Source organism: Rhinoraja longicauda, chromosome 30 (genome assembly GCF_053455715.1).
Source record: "Rhinoraja longicauda isolate Sanriku21f chromosome 30, sRhiLon1.1, whole genome shotgun sequence".
NCBI classification, from domain to species: Eukaryota; Metazoa; Chordata; class Chondrichthyes; order Rajiformes; family Arhynchobatidae; genus Rhinoraja; species Rhinoraja longicauda.
Window position 1 is genome coordinate 29,703,979 of NC_135982.1, and position 12,576 is coordinate 29,716,554.

Sequence of the window (12,576 nt, forward strand, 5' to 3'; positions counted from 1 at the left end):
CACAGCGTGGGTTTCTGGGGGTCAGTGGGAAGTCCGGCCATTGTCCAGCTGGCAAACAGGGCGTTGCTGAGGCTCGCTCTGCTACAACCAGGCACAGGCCATTCCTTTGGTGTACTGGTGTACTGGTAGAGTCAAGTGAAGCTTCATTGAACCCTCAAATCACAGATACACACAGAGTGCTGGAGTAACTCAGCGGGTCAGGCAGCATCTGAGGTGGAGAGAAGGAATGGGTGACGTTTCGGGTCGGGACCTTTCTTCAGACTGTACCCAACACTGCCGCAGAAAACCAATGTCCTCCCACCTCAGCTTTAGTTCCAGCATTTGGGATTTACAACCTTGGAGTGAAGTACCGAGTCCGGGTGGGTGGGGTGAGTGGGGTGAGCCTGGGTGGGGTGAGTGGGTGGGGTGGGTGGGGTGAGTAGGTGGGGTGGGTGGGGTGAGTGAGTGGGTGAGTGGGTAAGGTGGGTGGGTGGGGTGAGTGGGTGGGGTGGGTGGGGTGAGTGAGTGGGTGGGGTGGGTGGGGTGAGTGGGTGGGGTGGGGTGAGTGGGTGGGGTGAGAGGGTGGGTGGGGTGAGTGGGTGGGCCTGGGTGGGGTGAGTGGGTAAGGTGGGTGGGTGGGGTGAGTGGGTGGGGTGGGTGGGTGAGTGAGTGGGTGGGGTGGGGTGAGTGGGTGAGTGGGTAAGGTGGGTGGGTGGGGTGGGTGGGTGAGTGGGTGAGTGGGTAAGGTGGGTGGGTGGGGTGAGCCTGGGATCTGTGCATGTCTGTTACACGTGGAGAACTCATACGTTGTCACAGAAGTCAGGCCATCGTTTGGTTCCTGCGTTCACAGCCACGTGTCTCCTGCAGCAGAGGCGACCTTCTGCCCTTTAGGTCGCCCATGATATCCCCCACTCAGTGAGGGATGGGGGACATGGGGGATCTGAGCCGACCTGGGTTGGTGTGAGCACTAGACAGGGATTGTGACAAGGGCTGTATATAGAGCCAGTTAAAAGGTAGGGCTAAGACTTAATTAAACACATGAAAATCGACCATACATTTAGTATAATAATTCATATTAGCTAATAACTGATAACTGAAAACTAGAATGGCCACACTATCACGGAACACCAGAGTGACGCTGTTTAGTAATTCTACTGAATATCTATTCAATTCTCTTAAATGTCTCCTCCTCCTTGGTCTTGCCATTTGACAGTTTGACATATGAATGGTTGGTAGAGTTGGTGATCTCAGACACAGCTCGTTGAGTTGCCGATTTAGCCGTGCCGGTGTGTGGCGTCACCGCGAGGTTACCGGGCTCTCGGGCACCTCGCCGCCGCGGCTGCCGTTGTCCAGCTCCGTGGCCACCGCGCGCACGCACGCAAGCACGCTCACAGTCTTTGGCAGTCTCCCCTCCCTCCTTCCCACCCTCCCAGTGCTCAGACGCTCTATACACACCAGCAGAGCTCAGACTGGGAAGGAACAGCTGCTCGCACGTCTGTCTGTCTGTCTGTAAAATGCACCATTGTCCCCGGAGTGTCCACTTGCTCAAGCTCCTCCACATGGACGGTCCGGGTTAGATTAGAGAGATGCGGACTGGACAACTGGGCGATTGTGTGCGGGGCGGAGAGTGGGTGTTAATGACGTGCTCCACTGCCGTGTGCTTGACCATGTGCTTGATGAGGTATGTCTCCTACAAGAGGAACAAACACCAGTAAATACACCGGCAAACACACTCCAGTACAACCCACCACCCTCTCCCCAGCACTCCATGGTCATGGGTGATAGGAGCAGACCAAGGCCATTCGGCCCCTCGAGCCTACTCTGCCATTCAATCGTGGACGATCTCTCTCTCCCTCCAAACCCCATGACCCTTGACATCCGTACAACTCAAGAATCTACCTGTCTATCTCTGCTGTAAACATATCCAGCAACAGATCTTGGCACAGCCTCAGAATCAAAGGACGTTCCTTTAGGAAGGAGATGAGGAGGAATTTCTTTAGTCAGATGGTGGTGAATCTGTGGGATTCATTGCCTCAGAAGGTTGTGGAGGCCAAGTCAGTGGATATATTTAGGACAGAGATAGATAGATTAGTGCGGGGTCAGGGGTTATGGGGAGAAGGCAGGAGAGTGGGGTTAGGAGGGAGAGAGAGATCAGCCATGATTGGATGGCGAGTGGGCCTGTTTGGCCGAATGGCCTGATTCTGCTGCGATCACAAGTGGACATGTATAGTACAGCCCACCCCGGCTGCTCGCTGGAGTCCCAGCCCGAGGTCCCCACCCTCTCACGGTGCAGCAGAGGGGGGCCTTGCATGGTCACGGTATCACTACGTTACGGGTCAGGCACGTACTGAGGTGTAGGCTCGTCCACACATGCTGCAGCAGTAGGCTTTAGTGTGCTTGATCGTGTGTGTGGACAGGTGGATCTGCAGCGAGGCCGAGTCGGAGTAGGCCCGGTAGCAGTTCGGACACTTGTACGGCTTGTCTTTGTTATGCTGCCGCTGATGAGACTGAAAGAGACAAAGACATCGTTGAAAGGCCCAGATTGTGTAGAACGGAACTGCAGATGCAGGTTTAAACCGAAGATGGACACAGAATGCTGGAGGAACTCAGCGGGACAGGCAGCGTCTCTGGAGAGAAGGGATGGGTGACTTTTCGGGTTGAGAAGTCTGAAAAAGGGTCTTGACCCGAAAAGTTATCCATTCCTTCTCTCCAGAGATGCTGCCTGTCCCGCTGAGTTACTCCAGCGTTTTGAGTCTATCTTCACCTCAAAACCTTTCACAACCTGTGAGATCTTATCAAAGCTCTTATAAAGGGTCGGCACGGTCGTGCAGCGGGTAGAGCTGCTGCCTCACAGCGCCAGACACTGGTTCGATCCTGACTACGGGTGCTGCCTGTACGGAGTTTGTACGTTCACCCCGTGACCGCGTGGGATTTCTCCGGGTGCTTAAAGACTTGCAAGTTTGTAGGTTGATTGGTTTCGGTAAAATTGTAAATTGTTCCTAGTGTGTGTAGGACAGTGTTAGTGTGTGGGGATTGGCACAGACTCAGTGTGTAGGACAGTGTTAGTGTGTGGGGATTGGCACAGACTCAGTGTGTAGGATAGTGTTAGTGTGCGGGGATTGGCACAGAGTCTGTGTGTAGGACAGTGTTAGTGTGTGGGGATTGGCACAGACTCAGTGTGTGTAGGACAGTGTTAGTGTGTGGGGATTGGCACAGACTCAGTGTGTAGGATAGTGTTAGTGTGCGGGGATTGGCACAGACTCAGTGTGTAGGACAGTGTTAGTGTGTGGGGATTGGCACAGACTCAGTGTGTAGGATAGTGTTAGTGTGCGGGGATTGGCACAGACTCAGTGTGTAGGACAGTGTTAGTGTGTGGGGATTGGCACAGAGTCTGTGTGTAGGACAGTGTTAGTGTGTGGGGATTGGCACAGACTCAGTGTGTAGGACAGTGTTAGTGTGCGGGGATTGGCACAGACTCAGTGTGTAGGACAGTGTTAGTGTGCGGGGATTGGCACAGACTCGGTGTGTAGGACAGTGTTAGTGTGCGGGGATTGGCACAGACTCAGTGTGTAGGACAGTGTTAGTGTGTGGGGATTGGCACAGAGTCTGTGTGTAGGATAGTGTTAGTGTGCGGGGATTGGCACGGACTCGGTGTGTAGGACAGTGTTAGTGTGTGTGGATCGCTGGTCGGCACGGACTGGGTAGGACAGTGTTAGTGTGTGGGGATTGGCACCGACTCAGTGTGTAGGATAGTGTTAGTGTGCGAGGATTGGCACAGACTCAGTGTGTAGGATAGTGTTAGTGTGCGAGGATTGGCACAGACTCAGTGTGTAGGACAGTGTTAGTGTGTGGGGATCGCTGGTCGGCACGGACTCGGTGTGTAGGACAGTGTTAGTGTGTGGGGATTGGCACAGACTCAGTGTGGGACAGTGTTAGTGTGTGGGGATTGGCACAGACTCGGTGTGTGGGACAGTGTTAGTGTGCGGGGATTGGCACAGACTCGGTGTGTAGGACAGTGTTAGTGTGTGGGGATTGGCACAGACTCAGTGTAGGACAGTGTTAGTGTGTGGGGATTGGCACGGACTCGGTGTGTAGGACAGTGTTAATGTGTGGGGATCGCTGGTCGGCACGGACTCGGTGTGTAGGACAGTGTTAGTGTGTGGGGATTGGCACAGACTCAGTGTAGGATAGTGTTAGTGTGTGGGGATTGGCACGGACTCGGTGTGTAGGACAGTGTTAGTGTGTGGGGATTGGCACGGACTCGGTGTGTAGGACAGTGTTAGTGTGTGGGGATCGCTGGTCGGCACGGACTCGGTGTGTAGGACAGTGTTAGTGTGCGGGGATCGCTGGTCGGCACGGACTCGGTGGCCAAAGGGCCTGTTTCCGCGCTGTATCTCTAAACTAAAACAAACTAAAGTGTTCTTTCTTATCGGTCTTTAATTGGCCATTAACTTCAACAGTATCGGGCGATCCGTGTGTATGTTCTAATGTGGACCTCGTTGTTTTTAGTGCGTGGGTGAGCAGTGAAGCTGTTTGCTACCTGGGAGGGGCAAGTTGATCATCAACACTGTACCTGTGAGCACCTGGCACTGCAGCACCTACAGCGAGGTCACACACTCACCTGCAGCATGTACCGCGGGTTACACACTCACCTGCAGCATGTACCGCGGGTTACACACTCACCTGCAGCATGTACCGCGGGTTACACACTCACCTGCAGCATGTACCGCGGGTTACACACTCACCTGCAGCATGTACCGCAGGTTACACACTCACCTGCAGCATTACAGCGAGGTCACACACTCACCTGCAGCATGTACCGCGGGTTACACACTCACCTGCAGCATTACAGCGAGGTTACACACTCACCTGCAGCATGTACCACAGGTTACACACTCACCTGCAGCATGTACCACGGGTTACACACTCACCTGCAGCACGTACCGCGGGTTACACACTCACCTGCAGGTTGGACAACTGAGTAAACGCCTTCTCACAGCCAGGGTGTGCACACTTGTACGGTCTGTCCCCAGTATGGATCCTGTAGTGGAGAGGGACAGGGTGACGTCTCATAATCACGTGTGTACCACGCGTGTAACCAGAGCCCACGCCACCCACACCTGGGGGACATCACACTATCACGTGTGTACCACGCGTGTAACCAGAGCCCACGCCACCCACACCTGGGGGACATCTCACCATCACGTGTGTACCACGCGTGTAACCAGATCCCACGCCACCCACACCAGGGGGACATCTCACCATCACGTGTGTACCACGCGTGTAACCAGATCCCACGCCACCCACACCAGGGGAACATCACACTATCACGTGTGTACCACGCGTGTAACCAGAGCCCACGCCACCCACACCAGGGGGACATCTCTCCCTGTCACAGAGACAAACCCCCCCAACTACGAGGAGCCCAGACCATCACGCAACCAACGGCACAGTTTGGGAACAGCTCCATCCGTGACCGCAGGAAATTGCAGAGCATTGTGGACCATCGCACAAACCAACCTCCCTCCCACCGCCCCCATCTACACCTCACGCTGCCTCGGCAAGGCCAGCAGCATCAACAAGGACCAGTCTCACCCCGCCCACTCCCTCTGCTCCCCTCTCCCATCAGGCAAGAGGTACAGAAGTGTGAAAACGCACACCTCCAGATTCAGGGACAGTTTCTTCCCGGCTGTTATCAGGCAACTGAACCGTCCTCTCACCAACTAGACCTCCCATCTACCTCATTGGAGACCTTTGGATGATCTTTAATCAGACTCGATTGTAATCGTGTATCGTCTTTCTGCCGTCTGGTTAGCACGCAACAAAAGCTTTACATTGTACCTCGGTACACGTGACAATGAACTATACTACACCCCATCTACTGAGGGTCAACCCAAACCTTGCTAAGAATGTGTTGAGAAATGTCCAAACAAGGGAGGACACCTCTTCACTTGTTGCCTGACATCAAGGGAGGACACCTCAAAGTCAAAGTCAAAGTCAATTTTACTGTCAATCCTCAGCCAGTTTACACAGACAGAAAATCGAAATACCGTTTCCCACAATCCCGAGGAACAAAGTGCATAAAACTAAGTTAAAATTAAAAAGGCACAGCAAACAACAATCAACATAAATATAAAATATAGTCACTTCAAATGCGTTAAAAAATTTTTTTTAAAGTGTCTGGTGCTGGATGTGCGTGTGTGTGGGGTGTTAAAGTCCAGGTCCAATAGGGGCAGGGGAGAGAGGAGGGAGGGAGGGGAGAGAGTTCAGCATCCTGACAGCCTGGTGGAAAAAACTGTTCTTTAGTCGGGTGGTGCTCGACCTCAGGCTGCGAAACCTTCTCCCTGAAGGCAGGAGGGTGAAGAGGCTGTTGGAGGGGTGGAAGGGGTCACCCACAATGCTCAATGCTTTGCGGGTGAGGCGGGTGGTGTAAAGGACCAGGAGTGTTGGGAGTGAGGCGCCAGTGATCCTCTCAGCAGTGTTCACTATGCGCTGCAGGGTCTTACGGCTGGAGGCTGTGCAACTGCCGAACCACACAGTGATGCAGCTGCTGAGGATGCTCTCGATGGCACCTCGGTAAAAAGTGTACATGATGGGTGTGGGGGCTCCCGCTCTCTTCAGTTTGCGGAGGAAGTAGAGGCGCTGCTGGGCTTTCTTGGCGATGGACGTGATGTTGTTGCTCCAGGAGAGATCCTCGGTGATGTTCACCCCCAGGAATTTGGTGCTGCTCACCTGCTCCACAGCAGCACCATTGATGGTCAGTGGGTGGGGGTGTTGGGTGTGCGTTCTCCTGAAGTCGACAACAATCTCCTTTGTTTTCTCCACATTCAGGAAGAGATTGTTGTCTGTGCACCACGCGGCCAGCTGGTCCACCTCCTTCCTGTAGTGGGTCTCGTCGTTGTTGCTGATGAGACCCACCACTGTTGTGTCATCCGCAAACTTGACGAAGTGGTTGGAGCTGTAGGTGGGTGTGCAGTCGTGGGTCAGCAAGGTGAAGAGCAGGGGGCTTAGCACACATCCTTGTGGGGCACCCGTACTCAGCGTGATGGTGTCCGATGTGTTGCTGCCGACCCGTACAGACTGGGGTCTGGCAGTGAGGAAGTCCAGCAGCCAGTTGCAGAGAAGGGGGCTGAGGCCCAGATTTGTTAGTTTACAAACCAGCTGCTGGGGGATGATGGTGTTGAATGCTGAGCTAAAGTCTATGAACAGCATCCTAACATATGAGTTTTTAGTGTCCAAGTGGGTGAGGGCTGGGTGTAGAGCAGAGGAGATGGCATCCTCAGTGGACCGCTTAGCTCGATATGCAAACTGAAACGGGTCCAGGGAGGGGGGGAGGTTGGATCTGATCTGCTTCATGACCAGCCTCTCGAAGCACTTCATGATGGTTGAAGTCAGCGCTACAGGGCGGTAGTCGTTGAAGCAGGACGGAGAAGACTTCTTGGGCACAGGTATGATGGTGGTTTCTTTGAAGCACAAGGGAACAACAGCCTGGCTCAGGGAGATGTTGAAGATGTCTGTGAGGACATCTGTGAGCTCAGCTGCGCAGTCTTTTAGCACACGACCAGGAATGTTGTCAGGTCCAGAAGCTTTCCGGGTGTTAATCCTTAACAGTGTGCTCCTCACACTGCCTGGAGACAGACAAATAGCCTGGTCGTTGGGGGGGGGAGTTGTTTTCTGCGCAGGTGTGTTGCTCTGTGCTTCAAAGCGTGCGAAGAAGCCGTTGAGGTCGTTCAAGAGAGAGGTGTCACTGTCACAGGTCTGTGGTAAGGGTTTGTAGTCCGTGATAGTCCTAATACCCTTCCACAGGCTCCGTGTGTCTCTGCTGTCACTGAAGTGGGCTGTGATGCGCCGGGTGTAGTGTTGTTTGGCTTTCCTGATGCCACTGGAAAGGTTGGCCCTGGCTGCTCTGAGACCGGCTGGATTGCCCTCTCTGAAGGCAGCGTTGCGGACCCTCAGCAGCCCATGGACCTCCCCTGTCAGCCATGGCTTCTGGTTAGCCCGGATGGTGATGGCTCTGGTGTGGGTCACATCATCAATGCATTTGGTGATGTAGCCTCTAACTGTCTCTGTGTATTCCTGAATGTTGGTTGTGTTGTTGTATGTTGCTGCCTGCTTGAACATGTCCCAGTCTGTAGTCTCAAAGCAGTTTTGGAGTCCAGCTGTGCTGACCTCTGACCACACACGTACCTCTTTTGAAACTGGTTTGGTGACTTTCACCCGGGGTCTGTATGCCGGTTTCAGCAGAACGGTGAGGTGATCAGAGAGGCCGATGTGGGGGAGGGGGGAAGCCTTGTATGCTCCTTTGATGGTCGTGTAGACAAGGTCCAAGGTGTTGTTTTCTCGTGTTGGGAAATCAACATGCTGGTATACTTTGGGCATGACAGTTTTTAGGTTAGCATGGTTGAAGTCCCCAGCTACGATGAGAAAGCCATCTGGGTGTGCTGTCTGCTGCTCAGAGATGGCCTGGTACAGTTCACAGAGTGCCTCCTCTCTGTCCTTGTTGTTGGAACTGGGAGGGATGTAAACAGCGACTAACAGGATAGCTGTTAGCTCCCTCGGGAGGTAGAAAGGTCGGCACTTCACAACCATAAACTCCGCCAGCGGTGAACAGTGTTTGTAGACCAACACAGCGTCCCGACACCAAGCATCACTGATGTAAACAATCACACCGCCGCCGCGAGTCTTCCCCCCGCTAACCGTAGCTCTGTCCGATCGGTAGCACCTCTCCACTTGCTGCCTGTAAACCTCCTCTGGATCCTCTCCAGACCCAGCACATCCTTCCACAGATATGGGGCCCAAAACTGCTCATAATATTCCAAATGGGGCCTGACCAGCGCCTTATAGATCCTCAGCATTACATCCCTGCTCCTGTACACAAGGCCTCTTGAAATAGACGCTAGCATAGAGTTTTCTTTGTTTGCAGGCATTCCTACATGGAATGTGACTGAAACTCTAGCCCTCATGAACTCAGTCCTAAGGTACACCACACCTCTCCCACACCCTCCTTCCTCATCTCCCCACTTTGTCGCTCAGCCCCACGTCCTGCACAGTAACAGGGACCAGATTTCCCCGCAATCTCCACCAGTCCCCCACCCCCCCAACCCCACTAGGATTGGACAATCCAGAAACAGCACAGACACAGAATGCTGGAGTAACTCAGCGGGTCAGGCAGCATCTGTGGAGAACATGGATAGGTGACGTTTCACAGAGTGCTGGAGTAACTCAGCGGGTCAGGCAGCATCTGTGGAGAACATGGATAGGTGACGTTTCACAGAGTGCTGGAGTAACTCAGCGGGTCAGGCAGCATCTGTGGAGAACATGGATAGGTGACGTTTCGGGTCGAGACCCTTCTTCAGACTGAAGACTTCTGAAGCTCGCAGTCTCGGGTTGAGACCGGTCGGGAGCTACAAAGCTTCCTGAGGTTCAACAAGCCCCGACCCGGGGTAGATCGCCCAGCGCGGGGGAGCTGAGATTCCACCCACCCCCCCGCAGGAGGATCGCCCTGACGTGGAACGCTCGCCGCTGGCTACGGGAGCCAAGATCGTCCTGTCAACGGAAGGTTCGAGGCCCCCGACCGCTAGAGGACAAAGGGAGCGATTGAAGTTCTTTTCGCCTTCCATCACAGTGAGGGATGTGGAGGAGTCACTGTGGGGGATGTGGAGGAGTCACTGTGGGGGATGTGGAGGAGTCACTGTGGGGGATGTGGAGGAGTCACTGTGGGGGATGTGGAGGAGTCACTGTGGGGGATGTGGAGGAGTCACTGTGGGGGATGTGGAGGAGTCACTGTGGGGGATGTGGAGGAGTCACTGTGGGGGATGTGGAGGAGTCACTGTGCTGGATGTTCATGTTCACATGTATTTTGCGTGTCCTGTTGCTTTTTATCGTTTTGACTGTATGGCCAATGAAGATCTTTGTACGTTACAAATCATACTTGGCTAATAAAGTATGATTGTGATTGTGAATGCCACCCATTCTCCCCTCTCCACAGATGCTGCCGATCCCACTGAACTCCTCCAGCACTTTGTGTCTGTCATTATTGCACATTGGCTGTGTTAATTCCCAGCAGAATAGCCCTGTGGCCCAGGCACTCACCTGGTGTGCTGCTGCAGGTGAGAGAGCTGGCGGAAGGACTTCTCACAGTACGAGCAGTGGTAGGGCTTGACGCCCAGGTGTATGCGCAGGTGTTGTGCCAGGTAGGAGGCGTTGGCAAACGACTTGGAGCAGTGCGCGCATTTGTGGGGCTTGGCCTCTGTGTGTGACTTGGAATGGATCTGCATCTCTGACTTGGAGAAGAAGGTCAGAGGACAGATCTTACACCTGGAGAGAGAGAGAGAGAGCGAGAGAGAGCGAGAGAGAGAGGCAGGATTACTTCACAGAAACCCTCTGACAAGCCCAATCGTTCCGAATATCTTCCCAAGTTCTATTTAGTCAATAAGATGCAACAACATGCCAGCTGCTCCCCAAACTCTGGTGCCAGCGGGGGTTGGGTCGGTCGCCCGCCCCCAGGCAGGTTGGTGGGTCCAGCCCCACTACACAGAGGGAGGGGGTGGGTGTCGGGAACGAGCTGCCGGAGGAGGTAGTCGAGGCAGGGACAGTCGCAACGTTTAAATAACTATTTGGTCAGAGGTTAGAGAGACATGGGCCTAACACAGGCAGGTCACAAGGTCATAGCTCATAAGGGATAGGAGCAGAATTAGGCCATTCGGCCCATCAAGTCCACTCCGCCATTCAATCATGGTTGATCTATCTCTCCCTCCTAACCCCATTCTCCTGCCTTCTCCCCATCACCCCTGACACCTGCACTAATCAGGTGGGACTAGTGTAGATGGGACATGTTGGTTGGCGTGGACCAAGGGCCTGGCTCCATGTTGTACGAGTCTTCAGAGACGTGCGTGCATTCCAAGCCACTGCCATCACAGCTGCACAACAAAGAACACGTGGCAATTTCATGAAGAAGACGGCAAGGATTATTTTTGGCATCCTGGACAATATTTATCCCTGAACTCAACATTCCCACAGCAACCCAGATGACCTGCTGGAGTTTGCTGTTGCAATATCAGCTACTGTGTGCTCTACATTAGACGTCCTTCACCTGTGTCTCGGCAGCGTGTATACAGAGTTTGTAGGAAACAACTGCAGATGCTGGTTTAAATCGAAGGTAGACACAGAGTGCTGGAGTAACTCAGCGGGTCAGGCAGCATCTGTGGAGAACATGGATAGGTGACGTTTCACAGAGTGCTGGAGTAACTCAGCGGGTCAGGCAGCATCTGTGGAGAACATGGATAGGTGACGTTTCACAGAGTGCTGGAGTAACTCAGCGGGTCAGGCAGCATCTCTGTCAGGAAGAAGGAATGGGCGACGTTTCGGGTCGAGACCCATCTTCAGACAATTAAACATTCTTGCCTCTTGCCAACCAAGTGGGCCAAGCTCAACACTGCCATCTCCTGTCAGCAAAGGTCAGTGCAGGGCAATCCGGAGCCCAGAGGGGGGAGAGAGTGGTTCACCGGTTGGCTTAAGGGGGGTTGGGGGGGGGGGGGTGGGAGAGACCGTGTAGCTGTAGATTGTCATCGTGCTCCCCTGCTATCCCCCTAGTTCACTGGGGGGGTTAGGGGGGGGGGAGAGACTGGTTCACTGGGGGGGTTGGGGGGGGTGGGGAGAGACTGGTTCACTGGGGGGGTTAGGGGGGGGAGAGACTGGTTCACTGGGGGGGTTGGGGGGGGCGGGGAGAGACTGGTTCACTGGGTGGGGGGGGGGGTGGGAGAGACCGTGTAGCTGTAGCTTGTCATCGTGCTCCCCTGCTATCCCTGGCGGTCGCTCCTACCTGTAGGTCTTGCCATCCTTGGGGGGCTCGTTGCCGGTGGCGAGGATGGGGTAGGGCACCACCAGGACAGGTGGGCCGATGCAGTTCTCCCCTTTGATCTTCTTCCTGCCGCGCTCGGTCTTGAGGGTGGGGGGCAGGCCGTTCTTGCTGGAGTGCGCGGGCTCCATGGCGTGATGGCTGGCCAGCCCGGTGATCAGACTGGGCGAGGACACCTCGCTACGCCCCAGGCTGCCCAGTGACGGAGCGGTCACACTGATGGTGTCACACGTTGCCGTGGGTGAAGACAAGCTGAGCCCTGGAGAGAGGAAGAACCAACACCATGGAAAACCGGCAACGCCACGCCTTCCCTCCTCCACCTGCCCTGGTCCACCATCCGGCAACGCCACACCTTCCCTCCTCCACCTGCCCTGGTCCACCATCCCTCTACAGATGGGACAATGGACGCACAGTGCTGGAGTAACGCATCGGGTCAGGCAGCATCTGTGGAGAACATGGATAGGTGACGTTTCAGGTTGGGACTCTTCTTCAGACCCGAAACGTCACCTATCCATGTTCTCCACAGATGCTGCCTCCCAGCTCCAGAGACCTGGGTTCGATCCCGACTACGGGTGCTGTCTGTACGGAGTTTGTACGCTGTCCCTGTGACCTGCGTGGGTTTTCTCCGGGTGCTCCGGTTTCCTCCCACACTCTGAAGACGTGCGGGTTTGTAGGTTGATTGGCTTCGGTTAAGATTGTAAATTGTCGCTAGTGTGTGTGGGATAGTGCTAGTGTTCGGG

At 54.5% G+C, this 12,576-nt stretch overlaps 1 protein-coding gene across 1 annotated transcript; it reads right to left on the reverse strand.

Annotated features, from left to right (window-relative positions):
- Positions 1-581: 581 nt before the first annotated feature.
- On the reverse strand, positions 582-12,219 carry LOC144608100 (zinc finger protein 362-like). The gene is made up of 5 exons (XM_078425427.1): positions 11,801-12,219; positions 10,072-10,296; positions 4,942-5,020; positions 2,328-2,486; positions 582-1,669 (listed from the first exon to the last, which is right to left on the reverse strand). The coding sequence occupies exons 1-5, from the start codon at positions 12,217-12,219 to the stop codon at positions 1,553-1,555; spliced, it is 999 nt and encodes a 332-aa protein (XP_078281553.1). The 3' UTR covers positions 582-1,552.
- Positions 12,220-12,576: the final 357 nt, after the last annotated feature.